Source organism: Macrotis lagotis, chromosome 1, assembly GCF_037893015.1.
Source record: "Macrotis lagotis isolate mMagLag1 chromosome 1, bilby.v1.9.chrom.fasta, whole genome shotgun sequence".
Taxonomy (NCBI): domain Eukaryota; kingdom Metazoa; phylum Chordata; class Mammalia; order Peramelemorphia; family Peramelidae; genus Macrotis; species Macrotis lagotis.
Genome location: NC_133658.1, coordinates 852,644,516 through 852,668,298, shown reverse-complemented (window position 1 = coordinate 852,668,298; position 23,783 = coordinate 852,644,516). Strand labels below are relative to the sequence as shown.

The 23,783-nt window shown below is 40.7% G+C and overlaps 1 protein-coding gene and 2 non-coding genes across 3 annotated transcripts; all 3 read left to right on the top strand.

Moving 5' to 3' along the window:
• PABPC4 (poly(A) binding protein cytoplasmic 4) lies at nt 1–19,847 on the top strand. Its single transcript, XM_074217618.1, has 15 exons — nt 1–263; nt 3,380–3,573; nt 4,472–4,587; nt 6,047–6,186; nt 6,633–6,727; nt 9,303–9,440; nt 10,311–10,406; nt 13,249–13,521; nt 14,494–14,581; nt 15,326–15,445; nt 16,669–16,796; nt 17,045–17,138; nt 17,295–17,425; nt 18,556–18,655; nt 19,466–19,847. The coding sequence occupies exons 1-14, from the start codon at nt 71–73 to the stop codon at nt 18,640–18,642; spliced, it is 1,893 nt and encodes a 630-aa protein (XP_074073719.1). The 5' UTR covers nt 1–70; the 3' UTR covers nt 18,643–18,655; nt 19,466–19,847.
• LOC141510713 (small nucleolar RNA SNORA55) lies at nt 11,582–11,715 on the top strand. The gene has a single exon (XR_012475135.1). It is a non-coding gene; the product is annotated as a small nucleolar RNA SNORA55 (small nucleolar RNA).
• On the top strand, nt 13,696–13,830 carry LOC141510712 (small nucleolar RNA SNORA55). Its single transcript, XR_012475134.1, has one exon. It is a non-coding gene; the product is annotated as a small nucleolar RNA SNORA55 (small nucleolar RNA).
• Nucleotides 19,848–23,783: the final 3,936 nt, after the last annotated feature.

Here is a 23,783-nt window from a genome sequence, read left to right as displayed (position 1 = left end):
CGGCCCGCGCCCGCCGCGGCCCCGCCGAGGCGTCCCCCTGGCGGCGCTCGGGGTGTTGGGGGGCGGGGAGATGAACTCCGCGGCCAGCAGCTACCCCATGGCCTCCCTGTACGTGGGGGACCTGCACTCGGACGTGACCGAGGCCATGCTGTACGAGAAGTTCAGCCCGGCCGGGCCCGTGCTGTCCATCCGCGTGTGCAGGGACATGATCACCCGCCGCTCGCTGGGCTACGCCTACGTCAACTTCCAGCAGCCGGCGGACGGTGAGTGCGGGCCGGGGAGGGCCGGGGCCGGGGCCGGGGCCGGGGGGAGGGCCGGGGCCGGGGCCGGGGCCGGGCCGGCCCCACCTGTGACGCGGACCCGAGCCAGCTGCCTGCCGCCGCGCGCCCCCGGGCACCTGCCGCCCGGGCCCGGCTCCGGCTCCGGCTCCGAGCGGGCCACGCCGGCGGCGGCTCGTGGCCGAGGGGAAGAGAAGGTGCAGCCATTTTGCTGATTAAAATTTCCGTCCGCATCTCGGTGGGCCCCGGCACACGTGTGCCCGCTTGGGCACCATTAGCGGTCTTGCGGCGGTGGGGGCGCGGCGGCCCTCGGCCCTCGGCCGGGACCGGACTGGACCCGCCCTCGGGGCCCCATGCTGGGCGGCAGCAGCACCCGCAGGCTCGGCCTCTTGCTAGCTTAACCTCCGCGTCTCAGTTTCCCCCAAACTGAGCTTTAAGAAAAGTATATCCTCCGTGGGCCATCCAAGGAATGTGTAGGGAAAAGCCGCTTGGAGAGGATGTTGTGTCTGTAAATGGCAGCTTTGGACCCGGTGACCTAGTTCCTAACAGTGTAAAAGTTGTGTTAGAAATGATACAAAGCCAAACGTGTTGGAGCAACTGCTTTAAAACTGCGGCCCAGGAAGTCTATAAATCGGTATTGGGCCCCTTGGCCACAAGAAAGCAGGCCCCTCAGATACTGAGCCTCCCCAGCTAGCAGATTGGGAGACTGAGGCCTGAGCTTGTTACTATTCAAGGTCAGAACCAGAACCCAGGCTTTTGCCTTCTCCTTTAGGGCTCTAATCAGTAATGACATGTAGCCTTTTTTTTCCCCTTTTTTTGAGCACCGTATGACTTTGACCCCTACCAGTAAGAGCACAAAAGACTGGGGGAAGTAGCGCTAAGAGGCTAAACATGGCCTTTTCAGGGGAAATAATGCTTTGGTACATGTGTTAGCTGCAGACTGCCTGTCACCTTTGAACAAAAGTACTGTTCAGTTGCAGATCACAGAAGCTATTGGTTTGTGCCTTTGCCAAGGCATACTTGAGCAGGTCCTGCTTGCTATAAATAAATGCTGCTGCCCACTCGGACTGAGTAGTCTTTAGAAGTGCCTTCTTGAAATTAGGGTTTTCAAAATTATTGATTCATATCATTGAAATGAAATCCCTTGCTGCCAATTATGTTGGTTGCCTACGTGATAATATGAATTTTATTATTAAACATAAATATACAATAGAGCTTCAGGACTAAATTCCTGCCTCTCCTGCACTCATTTTTATTTCCAGTTTTCTATTTGTTCCTAGCTCACTCTAACATAAATGGAACCCACAGGGGTTTGTAAGCATTGGGTAGAGGATATAACTCTCCTTAGCAGGTGTCAGAAATTTTCCTTAGCTCCATATGTGATTGGAAGTGGGTATAGTCCATTCTGAATTTAGTAACATTTTTAGGCTGTGGTGTTGACACTTTTAGGGCCACTTATAAGCACACCCACTGTTTGTTTAGGGGCTTCTAGAACTGGAAATGTGCCCTTTCTGCTGTGTTTTCTGATGACAGAAACTGAAACAACCAAAACTAGAATTTTGGATTCTGATTCCTTTGGTGTCTCTGATTGGAAATCTCAGCTGGAAATTTTCAATCTCTGAAATACACTCGATCCTGTGAAGAACCCATTGAATGGGGATAGTAGGAGTCGAACTGGAACTAGTTCTGGAAACCACTCCAGGCTGTCAAACCGGAATCAAAAAGAGCCCACCCCTCTTTGTCCCCCTTTTTGCCTAGAGAAGGGGGGGGAGTCATTTTGTTGATTGTATTCCAGGCTTGTGCTTATGCCTTCTACAGTTCCCAATACAAGACTTGTCTCCTCCTGAGAGACAGAAGTGATTTCCCCCAGGCATTAACTAAGTCTGCATGTCATCTCTAGGGCCTTCACCCTGTTCTCCTTAGTGATGCATTTTGGGATGTATTTTTTCTAAAATGTACAGAATGAATATGATTTTTTTTTTCAGTCTAATATCTGGCTCATAGTCCAACTGGGGATTTGGGTCCAGCATCAGCCTATGTGTCTGTCTCTTGTCTCAGTCTTTTTTTTTGGTTGTTGTTGTTTTGTTTTTTTAGGTTTTTGCAAGGCAAATGGGGTTAAGTGCCTTGCCCAAGGCCACACACAGCTAAGTAATAAGTGTCTGAGGCCAGATTTGAACTCAGGTACTCCTGACTCCAAGGCCAGTGCTTTGTCTACTGCACCACCTAGCCGCCCCTTGTCTCAGTCTTTTGGCAGAAACGAACTCCACTTTTCAATGGGGAAGACCCTAATTGGATTTTGTTGCCCATCCTATTAGAGGTTCTTTTGGAGAGTTGTCTATCATTTGAAAGCATTTTTAGCATGGGTATTCCAGAGGATGAAACTTGACCAATGCAAGTCAGTGCCTCTGCAACTTTAAACTTAGCTGCCTAGGACTAAAGAGAGTAAAAGAATGAAGCAACCCCAGCAGGGCTGCACAAAGCTGAACAGGTCTGAGCTGGGAGATTGATCAAGTAATTTTCAGACTATCTCACTCAATCCTTAGGCCTATGTGGGAGGTAGGTGCCCTCTGCAGATGAGGAAACAAGGTTGAGGCCATTTTGACTGGCCCAGGGTCACAGAGCTAGGGAGGCAGGAGTCTTTCCTAAGCAATGAGTCTAAGCCTGAAAGAGACTTCAGAAATGTGAGGGATCCTGAAGCTTCTTTTCATTATTCGTGACATGAAGGTAGAAGGAACCTCAAGAGTACCTAGTATGAATTCATCTGTAAGGGAAAGAAGCAGGATTAGATTCATCACTCACATTTTTTAATCTTTTTGATATTTGTCTGGAAAAGCAGGTGATCCAGTGAGATTTCTGAAGTGCCTTTACAGAAAAATGGGCAATAAAATTAGCAAGGATATTTAAAAAATTTTTTTTTTTGCAAGGATATTTTTGAACAGGGTTGTTTTTCCTGGACCCTCTTAGCATTCTGAAGCCTAGGGGACCCCTTCATAGAATCAAGAACCTTGACCCTATAAATTAGTTGTGACCTTCCAAAAGGGACTTGATAGCCATGTTTTTCACTAGCCACCTCACTTCTTGGCCATCCTCTCTTCCTTTAGCTGAACGTGCCCTGGATACCATGAACTTTGATGTAATTAAAGGCAAACCCATCCGTATCATGTGGTCTCAGCGGGATCCCTCATTGAGGAAATCAGGAGTTGGGAATGTTTTCATTAAAAATCTGGATAAATCCATAGACAATAAGGCACTTTATGACACCTTTTCAGCATTTGGAAACATCTTGTCCTGCAAGGTAAGTTGTGGTTATTTCAATGCCAAAAGTGATGTTTACTTTAATTTTTATAAAAACCCAGTGGTGGGGCAGTAGACCTGCACCTGGGAGTCAGAGGCCATGTATTCTTGTCCTCGTCTAAACTGAGGGAAATGATAATGATTTTGCAGTTAGATGGATCCGAAGAGAAGGATTAAGTACTGGATGTATCTTCCTGGCAACTCTGTATCTTTTCTCTCCAGGCCTCCTTTCAGTTTTGGGTCTTCTCCCTAACTTTAGTATTATTTTTATTTAGAACTTAAGAAATGTCCAATAAAAGAAGCATTTTCATTCTCTGGATTCTTAGGATCGTGATCTTGGAGATCTTTCTTCTCTGTACATCCCCACGTCAGCTGCCAAAGCTTCCTTTTGGCAATCTGGCCCATTTTCCACTCCCCAAAAGCTACCTCTGTACTTCAGCCCTTCAGATCCTCCCAGCTTCTCCCTGCCTCTGGCTTCTCTCTTTCTACTCAGTTCTTCACATGGCTTCTCAGATAATCTAATACAGCCCTGGGATGGTCCACTCTTTATACCAATTGCCTTCTGAATAAAATTCAAACACTTCACTTGACAGTTAAGGCCACTTAACACTGTAGATCTTGACTGCTGATCCGGCCTCATCTTAATCCATATATATGTAATATTATATTATTATATTAATTATATTAATATTATATAATAGCTGTTTTTGCACATTAGTCCCATCAACTGAATTGTTGCCTTTTCCCACACTCCCTTTCATGGCATAGCTCCAGTACCAACTCCTTGTCACTTTCTCCATCCCTGTACCCTCAAATTGTAAGCCCTTAGACCTGGCCACAGGTGACTTACTGTCGTAATTCACATTAACATTAACTTTTTTGGCACCTGTGTTTTTTAGGTGGTGTGTGACGAAAATGGTTCTAAAGGCTACGCATTTGTGCACTTTGAGACCCAGGATGCTGCAGATAGGGCCATCGAGAAGATGAACGGCATGCTTCTCAACGACCGCAAAGTGTGAGTGTCACAGCCAGAAGCAACAACCATCGCATGAACCGTGGTGCATCTCAGTATTAACAGGGACACACAAGGCTACTGTTGCTCTCGGCCCAAGCCGTGGCCTCCTACCTCTCCACTACTACAGGGCTGGTGAGTCTCCCTGCCCAAGCCGTGGCCTGCACAAGGCGGGCTCCCTGCCCAAGCCTTAGCCTGCTACCTCTCCCTTACAGGGATCAGTAGGCCTCTCCTCTCCTGAAAATGAGAGGATGGCTAGATGAGGGCCCTGAGCTCACTCTGAATTGGGTTTATTATGTTGATGGCTTGGACCATTTGGGTCACTTTTAACTACACAATAATGTGTATTTTAAACAGATTCTTGTTTTTTAATGAAAATGATAACGCTTTTTTCTGTAAGCTCAGGCTGTTTCCACATCATGGCTCTTGGCCTTTTCATTCTAAGAAGAGTTTTGGCCTAGTTGCAATGAATCCTTTTTAATTGAAATCTCACAAATCAAGTGTGTTCACCAGTCCCTGTATTGTAGGAGTTGGTCTTCTAACAAAAGACCTCATTTTGGAGTGGTCATTTTAGGGTGGAGACATTCTGGTTAAAGCAAAGGGGGCTTGGAGATGGGGAAGCGCACTACACTAATGTTCATATCAGATGCAAAGGAAAAGGTCCAAACTGGGATTGAAGCAAATAGAACATCTCTGTCATATTTTACACATACCTGGTTGGGTAAAGGGGTGGAGACTACAATTACAATTGAACTGAAAACTGGCACATTCTTCTCTTGTTCCCCAAATGGTTGTTTCCCATATGTGAAGTATAAAAGTAAACAGTTTTTTAATGAAGTGTTTGTGGTTACAGTTGTGACTTTGTGGTGTAGTAGAATGAGCTAGGAAACTTGTTTTGTCATTAATCACATCTGTACCATCAGATAAGTCACTTTCCTTTTGTGGACCTCAGTTTTTGATTCATCTTTGAAAATGAATGAGGGGGCCACTAGGTGGTGCAGTGGATAGAGCACTGGCCCTGGAGTCAGGAGTACCTGAATTCAAATCCAGCCTCAGACAGTTAATAATTACCTAGTTGTGTGGCCTTGGGGAAGTCACTTAACCCCATTGCCTTGCAAAAATCTTTGAAAGAAAGAAAATGACTAAGAATGATACGAGTCTCTAAAAATTTCTACTTTGTGATCAGATTGGGTATATTGATGGTTGGCGGGGAGGATAGATAAATGGTGCTGGTCTGTCCAAAGAACCAGAGGTTTTGAGTTCCAGTGACAGATGGGTTAAATTGTGGTCTGTTGGTGACTTTTCTGAGCCTGATTTTACCTTTTTTGCTATAAAAGTTGGAGCATTGAGGCTTGCTTGTCATTGGGACTTGTCTGCCAGCGCAGACTGATTGATACCTGGCAGCAGCCCACTGAATTGAACTCTAGCCACTGGCAGAATGATTTCCTTTTTCACTTTTTAGGTTTGTTGGTAGATTCAAGTCAAGGAAAGAACGAGAAGCAGAACTGGGTGCTAAAGCAAAGGAATTCACCAATGTTTACATCAAAAACTTTGGTGATGACATGGATGATGAAAGACTGAAGGAACTTTTCAGCAAATATGGTAAGTGTGATTGTGGGGTATGCCATCTATATTTGTTGGCATCAAAGGGCTTGGCTGCGATGAAGAGGTTTGGCTTTCTTTAGTGTACAGCTATATTCTGATTCTGACTAATTCTAGTCATTTGACTTTTAGTACTTCATAGAAGTTTTTGCCTTGTCTTTGTATTCTCTTTCTTATTTAATACATCCTTTTTTTCTTATGGCATTTAAAGACCCAGTCAAGAGGATTTCTAGGTCCAGGGATATGTTTATATTTTGAATCAACTCTGCGGTCCTGTACGTTATTTTTGCTCTTTTTTAACCAATTCCATAGATAAAAGGTGATATTTTTATGTGGTTTTCACCTTCAAAAAGCTGCCTTTATTTAAAGTATCCTTCATGAATGCTTTGTGTTGAATTTGCTAAGTTTCACTGGCTACTTTGCTAATGATTCTCTCCTTAACATAGGGAAAACTCTGAGTGTGAAAGTGATGACTGACGCTAGTGGAAAATCCAAAGGCTTCGGTTTTGTGAGTTTTGAGAAACATGAGGATGCCAATAAGGTGAGATTAAATGCAAGGGATTATGCAAAAGGAAATTTTAATTTAAAAGAAATGCTTGTCTGTTTAAATAAAAAGACTAAATGATAAGATTCTGAAAACTCTAGATAGGGCAGATCCCTGCCCTCATTGGAACTCACTATGGTTTAGGGGTAAGCTTAGAATAAGCACAGGTAATGAGGGTGAGTGGGGCATTCTAAGAAAGGTGCCAAAACAAAGAATCACTTGAGGTCTAAAAGGGAGGATCACCACCTGCAGATCAGGAAGTCGGGTCAAGGTCAGTTTATCTAAAATTTCAAAAAACTATTATCTGACTGGGATGGGGAACTTTTTTTTATGCCAAGAGCCATTTGGATATTTATGACATCATTCTCAGACCTTAATCAACTTAATTAGCCTGCTATATTTGGTTAAACAATTCATCCCTAAAAAACTCCTATGATTTTGTTGAATTTTGAGTTTTGTCAGTGGTTGACTTGGCTGGCTTTTTCAGGCCTCTAAAAGGGTCCTTGGGCCAGATGTTCTCACCCTCATCTAGGGTATTGATTCCATAAATATATTCTTTCGGGGGGGCGGGGGGTTATTACTTTTTATTTACAGTATGTGTTCAAGGCAAATCAATTCCATGACAAGAGTAGTTACTATGAATCAAAGCATAAAGACACAAACACAATATACAAGAACCCCAAACAAAGTACAGCATACAAATTAGAGCAGAAAGGAGTATTCATTCACACACATAGTAGCTTGTGATGCTTCTTGCATTAGGAAGTTCCTGGGTTAGCTACTAAGGATAGCAAACTTTAATTGCTTTTTTATGAAGTCAGAATATTATAGTCATATTGGATATCTCAAATCTAAGCAACAATGTGTGACCATATGAACAAAAGAAAAAAGGATTTCTTTAAAAGGTTTCAACATTGCAGCAGTTTTTTTTTTTTTTAAGCAGGAAAGCAAAATTATTTGCTTCCCCTGAACAAGGCCAACTTTAGGCTTAATACCAGGTTCTATATCTAAAAATATTGAATGACAAGTCTTATAAGCTACTCTGATTCACAAAGTTTTTTTTTAAAGTATTTACAGAAATAGTATAAAAGATCCTGTGAAATAATCAACCTTCAAAATAGATCCTCTTCAAAACTGTTGACATAATGCAGAAATAAAAAACAGCATTTTAAAGTTATTCAAGAGGTCTTGTACTTCAAAGGTCTTTGGAATTAAGGAAATCAAAGTAGCTAATGAAATCTAACATTTTGTTAGATGAGGAAATAATGGGAATGTCTAGTTTTCTACAGAATATTAGGAAAGCCAATTTTACTCATTTTGCTTTCACTGTGGGAAGATTCCGATCCATCATTGCACTGGCAAATGTCATTTGTGATATAGCAATTTAAATGCTATGTCAAATCCAAAGCCCCAGAGTAAATAATTTGTCTCTTATGAGAATAGATACCTTAATGTTTTAAAACTTATCTAGAGTATATAGGCATTAAATTAGTACTGCTGAAACACATGAAGGATTTACTACCCAAAGCCTGATGATGCTTCTTCCACCATCCATTTAAATAGAAACATGGGAAGCTGTTTATACCATATAATCATTTTATGGCTAACAAACCAAAGTGAAAACCAAGTCTCTTTTCCACAACCTTTTTTCCTTTTCTGTATCGAGACAAAAAAATCGACCCTTTATTCCCAAAGTAGAGTTCTTGTTGATCATATTTAGTGCATCTTTAATCTTGTAAGTGGATGTCATCTCTCTCTTCAGTCTTGTTCTTGAAAGTTCCAACTGGTTTAAACACTGAACTTTTTAAAAAGTCCCAACATCAATCAGTCCCATGAAATCATACAGAACCTTCTCGTATTATTTATTCAATGGGTGGTAAATTAGCCTGGGACCTTCTCTGGAACCAATGTGTCAATAAATTTAAAGCTGTGGAATGAGAGTGGGTGGGGTCAAGACACTGAGTGTTGGTTTTGTTTCCTTCTGTGTCACACTGACTAGTAGATGTAGCCATCTCAGATGGTTCAGGAAGATGGGTTTTAGGGAAGCCTTGCTTTGCTGTTGGCTTGATTGAGTCTCTTAATAGTAGAGATGTAGAAGGGAGAGTGAGAGGAGGAAGAGGCTGGCAGTTGCCTGCAGGGAATTTCCACTTCTCTTAGTAGTAGTGGCTGTCTTGTTATGTGACTGTTTAGTTACTACCAAAACAGTAGTCCTCCTTGTAGTGTTGTTTATGCTTGGTGCCACAGTTCCATTTTTGAGAATAAACCTGCGCAGGGAACAACAGCGCCAGGAGCAGGAGCCCCAGACACAGGCTAGCCTCGATCACGTGGCCGCTCCAACCATCCGTCAGTCCGGGCCCCCTCCCCGAGATGCAGCACTCCAGCAGTGGCCCCACTGGCGCAGAGAACTGGAGCGGCATTGGGTCCCCATAAATATATTCTTAAGGTGCTTTTTTTGTAGCATTGGATATTTCTCAAAACAGTTTGTGTGTGGCTTGTTCCCAAAGCAGTGATCATCTTTTATAGTAGAGTAAGTTACAGTAACTTAACTCAGAACTTAACTTTTCTTCCCTAGGCAGTTGAAGAAATGAATGGAAAAGATATCAATGGAAAAATGGTGTTTGTAGGCCGGGCACAGAAAAAAGTTGAACGCCAGGCCGAGTTAAAACGGAAATTTGAGCAGCTAAAACAGGAGAGAATTAGCCGTTATCAGGTGAGACCAGGGATTGGCTTGTGTATTGACTTCCATTTAAAAAACAGTCCTGAGAGGTCTATGGAATTTATGTATAATGTTAGGTCCTGTTTTTCAGTTTGTTGACTGAATGGGGATGTGTACTTAGATAATTTGTAATTAACCTTGGTCAAGTCACTTAACCCCAAAAAGATAATTTATAATTAATTAGCTTACTCTGTATTTTTAACTTGAAGATATTTTGCTTTTTGTTTTCATTTATCTGATCAAACAGTAAGCAGTGTGCTAAATGCTGGGGGGATATAGAAAAAGGCAAAAGATTTGCCCTCAGGAATTTAATGGCAGAAAATATGCAAATACATGTATAGACAAGCTTGTATGTAGGATAATTGGGAACTCTTTAAGAAGGCATATGGAAATGAAGTACATTAGAGAGGCTTTCCTGGGGAAGGTGGTGTTTTAGATGGAATTTAGAGGAAGCCAGGATAGTCTGAGCAGAGATGGGAGAGGATTCAGGTAGAGAAGTCACTGCATATGTTCTAGGTTCTGGTTTTGTTTTTTTTAACTATTAGGATATACAAATTTTTCTATTTTTGAATTACTCATTTCTGATGATTCAATGAGTGGATTAGGCTCAAATTATATATGCAGCCTTTCTTCAAATAATTTGTTTCTAGCTTATTAAGAATAGTGTTGTACATATATTCATTGAAAATATTTTGAAGTCTCTCTCCCTTCCCCTTCTGCCCTTGGAACCTCTTGAAAGACAGCTGTCTTTTGAGGGAATAGTTAAGACTTTTTATACTTAGGAATGCTTGTATGAATGCTTGTATGTGACCCTAAGGACTGGAATTTTTTAACATTCCAAGCTATCCACACTGTTTCCTATAGGGGGTGAATCTCTATATTAAGAACCTGGATGACACCATTGATGACGAAAAATTACGGAAGGAATTTTCTCCTTTTGGATCGATTACCAGTGCTAAGGTAGGTTTTTGGTTGCTGTTGCTATTTTAAATCAGGAGCTAAATAGATATCTTCATGAAAGTTAGGAACCTCAGGAAGGATGACTTATCTAGCCCCCAACCCAAAAGGATTGAGTCCTACCCAGGGTATTTCTTTTAAGTGGCTATGAAGCAGCCTTGAGAAAACTGCAGGCAGGTCTTTGTTCTAGTGCTCAGCGTTAAACTCAACTGCTTGCCCTTTGGGAATAGAACTGGGTAGAAAAGATCTGGAAAGTCAGGTTTAGGCTTCATACTTGTAAGATGTAAACAAGGGAAGAATGAGCAGAGAGGATTCATGCTTCAGCTGTAGGTGGACAAGATGTCTCTAAGGTCCCTTCCATCTATGTCTTAGAAGCCACTTCCTTGAGTTTTAGCTTCAATTGCTTTTTAAATTAGTTTGTCTGGAGGTGATACCATGACTTGGAAGTGAAAAAGGATTTAAATGAGAGGACAGCAAAAGGCACCAGGCTTGCTCCTTCTGAGCCCTCTGGGTTCTGTGGCATGAGAGATAAGGACAACTGGAGCTGCCCCCACACACGCACACACATTCTTTTCAGATTACTCTTAACCACAAGGAAGAATTTTAGGATTGGGATTACATAACAAAATCTTTGCAAGCAGAGATGCATTTGCTTTGATTTGGAAATGAGCTGATATAGCTTCATAAACCTTTCACTTTTTTTTAATGTCATCTCTAGTCTCTATGTATATTAGTTTTTATTCAAGTTTGAGGGGGTTCAACTTCTATCAGACCCCCAGAGGAATCTATTCTTTTATTTCATGTTAAAGGAAATCATTTTACCCATTCTCCACCTAAGCACCCTCATTTAGTTTTACACTATAAACTAGGTAGAACTTTTCCCTCATCTTGCTAAAGAGGTGTTGTGGGAAGAGATTCTGCTACAGATTCCCCATTCTATCCATCCTTGATCCTCACACCCCACCCCAGCCTTGACCATTGTCATCTCCCAATAGAAAATTTTTCTCATGGCTTCTATAGGTGCCCTTTGGAGGACATCAATTTGTAAGAAGTGTACTAGTGCCAGAAATGGAAGAGAAATAAGCCCACCTTGGGAGGGCAGCATCCCATGGCCTGGCCTACCTTCCTCTGATGACCATAGCTAGTTGAGAAATATCAGTGGTTTGGCATGAAGAGCTGCACCTGCATCTTTCCCATTCTTGGCTGCTTTGTGCCTGTCTGGGGACAGGTGGTGCAATAGTACAAGCAGAGAAAATCCAGACAGGTTACCTTCTATTTACTTGGGGCTTGTCTCTACAACTCTGCAACACTTGGGACCTATGTTTATAGGAGAATTGCCAGCAGGTGTCACTGTTTTATAGCCCAATGAGTGGTTGGGTAGGGAGGAAAGTGAGGCCCAACTGGTCCCTACTTTTCTTGTTTCTGCCTATGGAAATGGTCATTATGAATTGTAGTCTTATTTTAAGTCTCCATAATAATAATACATTGTAAAATTCAATGGATTTTGGGGAGGCTAAGTGGTGCAGTGAATAGAGCAAAGACCCCGGAGTCAGGAGTTCAAATCCAGCTTCAGACACTTAATAATTACCTAGCTGTGTGGCCTTGGACAAACCACTTCACCCCATTGCCTTGCAAAAACTAAAAAAAAAAAAAAATTCAATTGGATTTGGTAGATCTGGGTTCAAATTTGAACTTAAATTTAAGTCTTCAGGGTATAGAAAACAGACAAGAATCTGAAAGCTTTTGAGGCCTTATGATAAATTGTGCCACTAGTAGGAGTAGTAAGCCAGAAGTCACAGAGGAATGCTAATGACTTGGGGTGGGGGAGGGTAGCCCCTGGAAGTGGGAGAGGTGTGATTCTATTTAGCAGACTAGGCTTGAATTTAGAAGTAAGGTCTAAGTTTACTGATAGCAGAAAGTTTTTCAGTAGAAGTCTAGGAACTGGGGCGGCTAGGTGGCATAGTGGATAAAGCACTGGCCCTGGAGTCAGGAGTACCTGGGTTCAAATCCGGTCTCAGATACTTAATAATTACCTAGCTGTGTGGCCTTGGGCAAGCCACTTAACCCCATTTGCCTTGAAAAAAAAAAGTCTAGGAACTTGTTTATAAATCAATTTTGATCATTGTAATTATGTATTACTCCTTTTCATAATGCAGTATATATAGTCACTAGGCTTCAGTAGATTGTTACAGAGAGGAGTCCATGGCCACTTTTCTTTGACCTTGGCACCAAGGACAAGAATTTGAATTCATAGGCTACATTCTATTCAGAATTTTAGCCCATAATTCCTTTGTTACAATTTGTTGGACAAATGTTTGTGCTGTTCACCTTTTTTTATTCCTGGACATGGAATCTTCCCCTGCTGGCAGACTAGCCACAAAAGATAAAAATCAAAGTTAGAGAGTATTACTACAAATTGCTTCTATTAGATTGGACTCACAGATGTGCTTTGGAAATCAGTAAAATCTGGAGCTTTCCCCTCGTTTTCAGAGAGACCCTTTATTCGTCTCCACCCCCCACCCCCCTTCCTCTTTCCAAAATTTCCTTCTTGTCCTATCTGACCAGTATAATGCTTATGAGATTCTCTATGTGCCCGTGAGGAAAAGTGGAGAAATATCCAGGACTTGCATGTAGTGTCAGAAATAAACAAAAAAAAAAAAAACCCAGGAAGGAGATGGTGGTAAAAGGGACAGGTACTTGGGAAAAATATCTTGTTTTCTAATATGGTGTGAATTCTGAGGAAAGGAATTTAGCTTAATGTCTCCAGAGATGCTTCTGGGCCTTATTACAAATAAAGCTTGGATCTTATTCTTTTTGTTCTGCTACCATTTCACCTTCATCGTAGGTGATGCTCGAGGAAGGGCGGAGTAAAGGGTTTGGCTTTGTCTGCTTCTCTTCACCTGATGAGGCGACTAAAGCTGTGACAGAAATGAATGGGCGCATAGTGGGCTCCAAACCCTTATATGTGGCACTCGCCCAACGGAAAGAAGAGAGAAAAGCCCATCTGACCAACCAGTACATGCAGCGAATCGCAGGAATGAGAGCCCTCCCTGCCAACACAATTATCAACCAGTTTCAACCAACTCCTGGAGGGTACTTCATGCCAGCAGTACCCCAGGTATATGTAGATCTTATAGGAAGGGGGCTTTCCAAAAGGGGAATCTAAAGCAGAGGGTGTCCAACCTATTAGCTCTTTTGACTTGAATCACCCATAAAAACTCATTGGTGAATACAAGCAACCCCCACCACAAGGAGCTCTAGGACTTATGCCAGTGATTTGGCATAAAGAGCTGCACCTGCATCTTTCCCATTCTTGGCTGCTTTGTGCCTGTCTGGGGACAGGTGGTGCTACAATACAAGCAGAGGAAATCCAGACAGGTTACCTTCTGTTTGCTTTGGGGCTTGTCTCTACAACTCTGCCACACTTGGGGACCTGTGTTTCCAAGAGAATTGCCAGCAGCTGTTGGTGTTCTACAGGCCTGAGGGATTGGTGGGAGGGAGTGAGGCCCACTTTAGGTACCTGCTCCTGTTGTTGCTGTGTATGAAAATACAGATTGAACACAACCTGATCTAGAGGTTTAGAAAGACTGACAGGGCAGCTAGGTGGCCTAGTGGATAGAGCAACGGCCTTGAAGTCAAGAGGATCCAAGTTCAAAACCGACTTCAGGCACATATTACCTAGCTGTGTGACCTTGGGCAAGTCACTTAAACCCATTGCCTCATGCCAAAAAAAAAAAAAGACTGGCTAGTCATGAGACTACGCCACTTGAGAAGATTAAGGTACTAAGAAGAGTTGGCAGATCTAGAGATATCCAAGTTGCTCAGGGTGTCTGGAAATGCTGAAGCTTGGCAAGCTCTACCAGGTTTCACCTGCTAATACTAGGATCTAAGCACAGCTGTGGCATTTGGGTAGAGGGCCATAGATGGATGAAATTCCAGGTTCTTAAGGTACTTAAAGCACAGGTGTATAGAATAGGATGTAATGCTGGTAAATGTTTGGCCTGTGGGTATGCCGGGCCATGCAAACCCTGGTATAAAGTAAAAATGCATTCAGTAAAAGGGTGTTTTTGTGGGTTGTTTTTTAATTCAGGCTCAGAATAGACCTCCTTATTATGCTCCCAATCAAATAGCCCAGATGAGACCTAATCCACGATGGCAACAAGGTGGAAGACCTCAAGGTAAATTGACAAACAGGATTGCAGAGGGCTTGAGAGGGCAGGTTTTTTATTGCTTTCTGCTTGGAGACTACACATGTTCTGTATTAACCAAAGCTGACTATAGTATGAGTGGTTCGTTCATGTAGTTTGTGGTTTCAAATTGATTGCTTCATGAGCCAGCAATTAAACCATTCATTTGTTACTGAGTTTGAAACTTAATTCTTTTTTTTTTGGCCAGGTTTGTTTATTGGTAATAACTTCCACAGATATAATGAGCATATTACTAAAAATGAATATAAATTATAAAAGCAAATTTCTGTTCACCAAGGTCATAGTACACTGGTATATATTAACCTAGAAGCATGCTTTTTTAGGCTCATAATCACACTAAACTCCTTTATAAATACAGGTGCAAAATTAGCTCTAGAGGAAGTGAAGAGATGATCTCCACTTAAATCAAATTTTGCTTATATCAGAAATATGATAAAGAATCCAAGTAATGAGCAATAAGGGTTCAAGAAAAGATTTTTTTATATTTCACTGAAAATACATTGACTACATGAATGGGTATTTGGTACCTTATTTGCAGTGATCAAGATAGTTCCTGTCCTTCAAATTTAAAGTGAAAGAAGTTATATGAATATAGAATTGGGATGGAAGAATGATTCCTTTTACTTTATTTTTTACCCCCAAGACTGACATAGCTTCAAGTTTCTAATTGCTTGAACTCTCTCTTTTAATGCTTAATACTGCTTTTCCCTTTAGGCTTCCAAGGAGTGCCAAATACCATTCGCCAGTCTGGGCCACGCCCAACTCTTCGCCATCTGACTCCAGCCAGTAACACTCAGGCTTCTCGAGGTCTCCCTACTACACCTCAGAGAGTGGGTAAGTAAAAGTTCTCAAGTAGGATAAGTGCTGAATTTGACATTGGGTCAGAGAATGAATCGATGACTCCACCTTCATTTTTGTAGAGACCAGGGAGAGAGTCAGGATCTGGGTTTTCTGATCTGACTTGGGTCCTGTCAGAAAGGACTTGCTTTCTTCTGTATTAAAGTATTTTTCTTTATACAGTATTTATTTCTCAATTAAAATATATATAAATTTTTTAAAAAGATGTGGAGTCCACATTCTCTTCATTCCCTTTGAGAAGTCAAGCAAATGTGATTTTATTTGTACATGTAAGGTCATGTAAAACATTGCCATGTTGCAAAATAAAATAAGAAAAATTGAAAAAAGTAACTTTCAACATACCCCTCAGAACTCAGAATTTTTTATCCTGGGTTCTTAAGGTTTTCGGGATTGTCTTGATTAGAAAAGCTGAATAGAGTCACTGTGCCGATGTCAATTTCCCTCATCTTGTAAAGGAGGACAACCTGAGGTCCCTTCTTGGCTCTAGGCCTTTGAGCCTATGAGTTTGAATTCCACCCTGCTGAATATCCACTGTTGGCGTTACATCCCCCACCCCTCCAGTAAGGGAGTGGAAGTCTTACAATTGCCTTTACATTTGGGTTCCTTTTCATTCTAAAGTGATGATCCTGAGTTCTGTGTTTAGCACCTTTGTCCAAAGCACTCTGGTAGTCATTGTCTCTTGATATGCTAAATTAGAATGTGGTATAGTAGGAAATACATGGCATCTGAACTATTAATCTGGTCTTTAAAAAAAAGCCTGCTGGTCAGCTTTACAGTGTGGGCTATTACTTGTGCTTCTCCTCCCCACTTTTCTGATGGGACGGTTGAAATCTTGCATCAGGGGTTTCACAAACTGTTAAGGAACCAGGCTCATGTCAGCTTAGCTGCCCAAACCCCCTTCTCAGTTAGCCCCCAGTACTGGGCTGGACTTTTCTGAAATGAGGTCAAATACGTATATAAGGTTCAATCAAATTTAGACCTAAAGTAATTGTGGATTTAGTGATTTAAAAGAGATTCTGTTTTCTTGGATAATGCTTAGGGCTAATCTTGAGTTTACAAAAGAATCACTTAGTTGATACAGGCCTGCTCAGCTGAGGCAAGGTTGTTGGCAATTCAACTATCTTACATGGTGGTATTGACGAAGTGCTTCTTGGTTCTTTGCAGCAGAATAGGACTTTTATTTTGGTGCTTTCTTTTAGGGGTGCCCACTGCTGTGCAAAATTTATCTCCTAGACCCTCTGTAGCTACCCCTGCACCTCGAGCTGTTCCTCCTTACAAATATGCTGCAAATGTTCGAAGTCCTCATCCAGCTATCCAGCCTTTGCAGGTAATAAAGCAACCTCTTTCCTGAAGCTAACTCCTGGGGATGTGTCAGCTCTTGAGTTTCTCCTGCATTTGGAAAGGCTGCCTGACTGTTGGCATGTTGTGGGGATGTGAAAAGTGACCTGGAGCCCAACTAAGTTTTGGTCTTTGTGCAAGGAGACTTGGTGGTATGACTGGCAATGCCTACTCTTGGTTGCCCCCTTGGACCACTCCTTGCTTTTGCTGAGTCTCTTAAACTCTTGTGACCCACAGACACCTCAGCCAGCCGTCCACGTGCAAGGCCAGGAGCCCTTGACAGCTTCCATGCTGGCTGCTGCTCCTCCCCAGGAACAGAAGCAGATGCTGGGTGAGTGAGCTGTACATCAAATGGCTTTGGAGGGAGGTGGGCAGTGGGCAGGGGAGGGAAAGGGATGGGGGAGCTCTCAGCGGAGCCTGGCCTAGTGGAGCAGCCATGCCCAGAACTGGGGCTTGACACCAAAAGGGTGTGAACTTTGTTTTGTAGGAGAGCGTTTGTTCCCATTGATTCAAACCATGCACAATAATTTAGCGGGGAAGATTACAGGTATGCTGCTAGAGATTGATAATTCAGAACTGCTGCACATGCTGGAGTCTCCAGAATCCCTTCGGTCAAAAGTAAGTCACTGATTTTGTGGAAGGTTATTACTGGAATCACCCAAAGGCAGCTGATTGGTTTTCTGTGTCATGAAAAAAGTAGCCTCTATGGTGGAAGAAAACCCCAGGGTGATTTAAGACAGCACTGTGGGCGTCTTGTCCTGAACAGAGAGTAGCTTCAAAGAGGACTTGGGCAGTTTTGGCAGCACCCACCTGCATTCTCATTTGAGGGCATGTTTTTGCTCCCTAGCTGCCCTATAAATAAGTGGTGGGGAAAATCAAGGTCCTCAGGTGTGGACCCCTTCGCTGGACTGCCTGTAGTCCTGCTTGGTCCTCCTCCTTACTTCTGTAATACCTTCCCTTCTGTCATCCATAAATGAGCAGTCTCCAGGGTCTGAAGTGTCCGATTAGTCTTATTAAACTCTTTTTTTTTCTTCCTACAACTTGCCTGTCCTTTATGCATTATTTGCTCCTTCCACTTTGGGTTTTGGTTCCAGTCATTTCACATTGCTTTTCTGGCCACCCCCATCTTCCTTCTTTTGTTACCCCTCCCAACTGAGTTCTGTACAAATAAAGACAAGCCCTCCCCAGTCTTTTTCCATCTGGACTATTTGTTAACATCATTTCACCTTGGACCTTCCAATCTGTTTTGACATTTTTTCTGCTGCCTTTGTGTGTTTGCACAAGATACACTTACCCAGCCCCCACTCACGAGGAATGAATGGATCCTCCCTCCTTCAGCGCTCACCTCAAATGTTAGACCTCCAGAAAACATCTCACAGTGTGATTCCTTCTCCTCAAATTAATTTGCTTACTTCTCTGCTAAGTTCTTTGAAAAGTACAACTCCTTTTCAAATTGTATTTTTTAATTGAGTGTGCAATTTCCTGTGCATAATAGATACCTCTTTAAAAATAGTCTGTTGAATAGAATTAACTGAATTAAATGATCTGGCTTTGAATGAATGTGTCTGGATCTCTAAGCAGGAATTGAGGCATGGATCATGTTTAATGAGAACACTTGTGGGGATTATAGCTAAATGTAAAGGGCCTCCAAGGCAGGGATTGGTTTTTTCCTTGGTTCCTTGCACATAGAACATTTAATTAAATGGGCTTGTTAAATGAATGGATGAATAATTGATAACTTGGTCCAGGTGGAGGAAGCTGTTGCCGTATTACAAGCTCATCATGCCAAGAAGGAAGCTGCTCAGAAAGTGGCCGTAGTTGCTGCTACCTCTTAAACCAGAAAAACTGGTAAATAGATTTTCCACTTTCATTAAATGACAATAATAAAGCATTTGGAATACTATAAGTTTCCAAGCTAGTTTCCCTCTTAACCCTTTTACTTCATGTTCTTTGGCCTTAGATATTGTAGTTAGTTGGAAATAAGTTGGCTTTGTTGATAATTTGCTTTTGAATCCTTTTTTTTAAAAAGGGTAAGGCAGAATGTACAGTTGTTTTTTGATTTTTGGAAGAGTTGTTTTAAGACCAAAACTAATTTGAGAGTTCGCTTCTCTCTTAAAATTTGAACAGTAATAAGAACAAGGAATTGACTTTTGAAAAAAATTTTCCTTCTAGACCACAGTTTCTTAATTTGTCAGAAGTGGAATGGATTTCGGTGACTTCTAAGTTGCATTTTTTTCTAAATCCTAGAATTTTGCCCTTTATTAAGCAATCCTTTATGGAATTCATGAAAACCAGATAAGCTAAATTAGCCATTTCATTGGGCATGGAGTCTGGTTTGTTGATTAGCACCAGCTCCTTTGACTTCAGTTTGTTACATTGCCTTGCAGTGAAATAGACTTGACCCCAACCCGCTGGAATGATTGTGATATATAAGGATTTATGGGAAGCTTTAAAAAATGGTTTTTGAGAGTAATATGGAAATGTTTTACTTGACTATACATGTATAGCCTATTTAAAATTGCTTACTTTGTCAATGAGCTGAGTACAAAGGGAGGGAATTTGGAACTCAGGTTTTAAAAGCTGTTGAAAATTGTTTTTACGTGTAATTGGAAAAATAAAATACTAAATTTAATCTGAGGAATCCTTTTTCATTTGCAGGATACTCTGAAGTTAAGCCCCTTCATTAGATGTTTTTCACTCAACATGCAGAGACTTCTTCATGGTACTACAGACTGAACAATAGATGGCAGACAAGCTGTTGCCATTCTGGATGTTTTTTCTTTGGGAAAAATCAATTTGTTGAAAGGTCAATTCTTAAAAACCTAAGAAGTTATTCAGTGGTCAAAATTTGCAGGTTTCTTGTGTGTGGCCTGGACCCTGTTAACCTTTAATTTAATTTAATTTAATTTTTCTCTTCTAAAAAAGAGCTTTTCTGACAGTATTTTTGTTTTGGTTTTATCGGGAATTGGTTTTATTTAAAGTATCCAATTTACAGAGTCTGGAAAAGTGTTTCTCAATAAAGAAGTAAAAACTTCATAAATTGCCTCTTTATTTTTATCCCTTATTTTTTCAAACTCTGCTGGAGTTTATTTTATTTCTGTCAAAAATAAGAGCAAATTTTCACTGGAACACGGAAAAGTTAGAATGCAGTTTACACAGTTTGTTATTCCTGGTTTTCCAAGCAGTTAACTATTTCCTAAGTAATGAGGAAGGATATTTGGGTTGTCATTAAATTGACATCTTAAAATATGAACCTGTCACACTTTAACTGTTACATTAGAACCTGCAGCTCCTTTTAATAAATAGAAACTATTTTTGTTGGCCTCAGTGTACAGTGAATTGCTTTATACCAAGACAGGACACTTCAAAGGAAATTTGAGAAGACTGAAGGAAATGCATTTTGAGTTAGGAAGTATCATTGCTTTTGAATTATTATTGAAACAGTACCCCAGAATTATAGGGATTGAAATTTCAAGAGTGACCTCTTTCATAACAAACAAAATTTTGCTTTTTATCCAGTTTAATGTAGACTGACCAATAAGCTGCAATGGACAAGACCATCTTCATATAGTTTGAAAAATGAAAATGCTTGGACCTTTCATGTTCTCATTGGAATTTATAGAATCCATTCTAAAAGGGTCATTACAAAAGATCTAGTGACCATCTGGAAATGTAGCCTAGAAGATTCTTGAGACCCTATTGTGATGCCTAACCTGTCTTAACTGCTCTGTAAAATGAGAGTGTTTTCTAGTATTTATAAACAGGTGCTATTTGTTGTAGGTAGCTTTGCCTGTTTCAGTGCAAATTGTCATGGTTTGTTGCCATGTGAAGTTGGTAGCACTTTACCCACCATCATATCATCAGAGGCCAATGCTGAGGTATGTTTGGAGGTGTGGGCTCCACACAGTAACAAGTGGAGAAAAGAAAACTTTTTTTTTTTTTTTGCAAAGCAGTAGAATTTGCTCAGTGAAATATTATCTGGAGCCAGATTTGAACTCGAGTCTTCCCAATTTAAGGGCCAGTGCCCTACTCCCTGCCATCTAGCTGCCGTGATAAAGAATTGTACATTTCTAAAAATCAAAATAATTTAATATTTTGGCACATCGTAAATCTCCAAGGAAACAAGGTCACACTTGCCCCAAAATGCAAGGTGAGTGTGAGAGGTTTATGAGAACATGAATCAGAATTAAGATGTGATGAGGTGGGAGGCACAATTTCCACTGATGGGTTGACTTATTACTTCAGTACCTTAGCATGTAGAATGTTGTACATTTACATGTATTATACACTATCATCCAGCTGCCTTGTAGTGGAAGCTTTTTGATGACTGATCATTTTAAATATTGGGACCATTTAAGATACTATGTTATATAGGCAAAATTTTTTCAGTGCAATTTTATTTTTAGTTCCAAATTCTCCCATCTACCTTTCTCATCTATCAAGGCAAGAAATATTATCCTGTCACAATTATGTATAGTGATGTAAGATGCCTCTTACTAGGCAAGCCCCCAAAAAAACAAGATAAAATATGCTTCAATTTCCTCCAGACATCAACTAGTTTGAGCTACTCCACTAAATGCATCCTGTATATCTTTTCACAACCCTTCCATCTGATTTTGTATTTTTGTCATCTTTACCAACCTAGTGGGTGTGTGAGGTACTTTTTTTAATTTCATAATGATTTCGACTAAACCATAAGTTTCTAAATTTTAGATCATTCTTGTCAGTAGTTCAGAATTCTTTCTCTGAAAATTTTCTATTTATATCCTTTGACCAGTTATCAGATGGAGAATGGATATGTGAAAATTTTTAAAAACAGGATTCTGGAATTCTGGGGGCTATTTGTTTCTGAATCGACATCCTTGTTTGCCTAATACATTATTACTAATGTACCTGTAACATTCAATTATTTTGTCTAGTGGAGGAATTCCATCTTGGGTGTTTTTACCTCGTGACAGAACCATTCTTTGTTAAATAAGGATAATCCACAAAGACAGGTAGAACTGTCAACACCATGTTTGAAAAGACCAAATGAATGAGGTCACATCTTTTAGGAGCACTTTAAAAAACTAGTTCCACAGTTGTTTGGAAATCTACAGCCAGCAATCACTGGCCTTGTCCAAAATTCGAAGGAAAGCATTCCCCAGAAATGTGGCAAGCTGGAATCTGGAGAAAAGCTGCAGGAACACCACCCACCTTAGCTATTAAACCTTCACTATTGTACTGCATCAAGTGATATGTATAAAATCTTTTGAATTCCTTTTTTTTTTTTTTTTTTAGAATTCCTCTTTAAATAGCTTTAGAATTTTTTGTTCACTAACTTGCTAACCTCATTCAGTAGTTCAAACTGTTGCCTGGAGTTTTTGGAATATAAGACCTGTCTTTTAAGTTAATGGTTTCCCCCTTTTGCCAGAGGTCTTGAGCTGAGACTGAATGATCACTTGAGTAGAATGTTAAAAGAAGGGATTCTTAAATTTTGATGTCAAGACACTTCAGATACCTTCTGTGTGTGATAAAAGTACACTTTCAGAGACTTTCAGGAAATTTTCAGAGACTGGTCTGAGCAAAATAAAGTACTTTTTTCAAGAAAAGGCCGGACTCAGGCATGCCAAGATGGTGTCTCAGAAAGCGGCGCTTAAAAGCACAGCCAGTTTGGTTTATATAGATTTTAACTGTAATTTTCCCATCCTAACCCCCTTCCCCGTTAGACTGTCTGCCCTAGCAACAAGCGCAAAGAAAGGAATGTAATATTTTCAAAATATGTATCTCAACAGATGGTGGGGTGACCTGTTATTGAACCCTCTCAGAGGTCCTGATGACCTTCATAATTGTTTTGGCCAGAAAAATAGGATTCTCATGGTCAGTGCCCCAGTAAAAGTCTTATTGCAAAAGCATGATGTCCTGGCAACTCCTGCAATGCAAGGTTTTTCTTGACAAACATTTCTTAATCCTGAGTGGACTTCACCAGGAACTTTCCCACGTACTTTTATTTATGAAATGACTCCCTTTGGTTAAGGGTAGCTGACAGGAGGTACTCCTTGAAGCTTTGCCTCTCCATTTAGTCCAAGATGGAATTGAGTTATATCATAGCTGTCATTTCCATACTGTGGCTTCATTGAGCTTCAGCTCACCAAAACTCAGATCTTTTTCAAGTAAACCAATTAGAAGTTTAGAATTGGAAGTGGTCTCATTGACCCTTCTCTAGTCTCCATAAACAACATTTTGACAAATGCTTGTAAGACTTTCATTTTGTTTTACATTTCATTTTAATTGATTTAGGCCTATGTTTTAGCTTTTCAAGATCTTTTTGGATCCCAACCCCATCCAAATTTGTATGAGTTAAATATGGTTAGCATGACTTCTTTTTAAAAGATTTTTTTTTTACATCACCTAAATTTTCTTCTTTTGTTTACCTCTTTTAGAAAGTCTTTGCTTATAGCTGATGCATTTTTCTGGGGATTTTGAATGAATTGTTTTCTCGGATAACTATGATCTTGTCTTTAGATGTTTTTTTTAAAAATTCAAAATTTCACTATAATGAAAAAATAACCCCATCCTTCTCTATTTCTCAATATCTATGTCTTTATCAAGATCACTGGTAAAAAAAAATGTTAAATTAGTATAGGATCAAGTACAGATTGCCGGGGTCCTCCACTAAAAAGTGACTTTCAAGTTGACATCAAACTGCTGATGTCAGCCATCCATTTCCAAATCCAACAAATTAGCTTCATCTAGCCCCCATCATTTCCACAGAAATAATATTAACTATCAGAAGCTTTTCTAAAATCCAGGTAGACTACATAGCATTCTCACTAACCATTTAAATATCTGTCAAAAAAGATAGCTAGCCAGTTCTTGATAAAGCCATGCTGCCTCTTTTTTTAGATTTTTGTAAGGCAAATATTTGGGGTTAAGTGGCTTGCCCAAGGCCACACAGCTAATGTGATATATCTTTTCTAGTGGCTCCCTAACCATC

What these genes read in the sequence shown, in the direction of transcription:
- PABPC4 (XM_074217618.1), top strand. Translation starts at nt 71, where the DNA reads ATGAACTCCGCGGCCAGCAGCTACCCCATGGCCTCCCTGTACGTGGGG. An exon ending in CTTCCAGCAGCCGGCGGACG is followed by an intron (nt 264 to 3,379) that starts GTGAGTGCGGGC and finishes CTCTTCCTTTAG; the next exon opens with CTGAACGTGCCCTGGATACC. An exon ending in TACTACACCTCAGAGAGTGG is followed by an intron (nt 15,446 to 16,668) that starts GTAAGTAAAAGT and finishes GCTTTCTTTTAG; the next exon opens with GGGTGCCCACTGCTGTGCAA.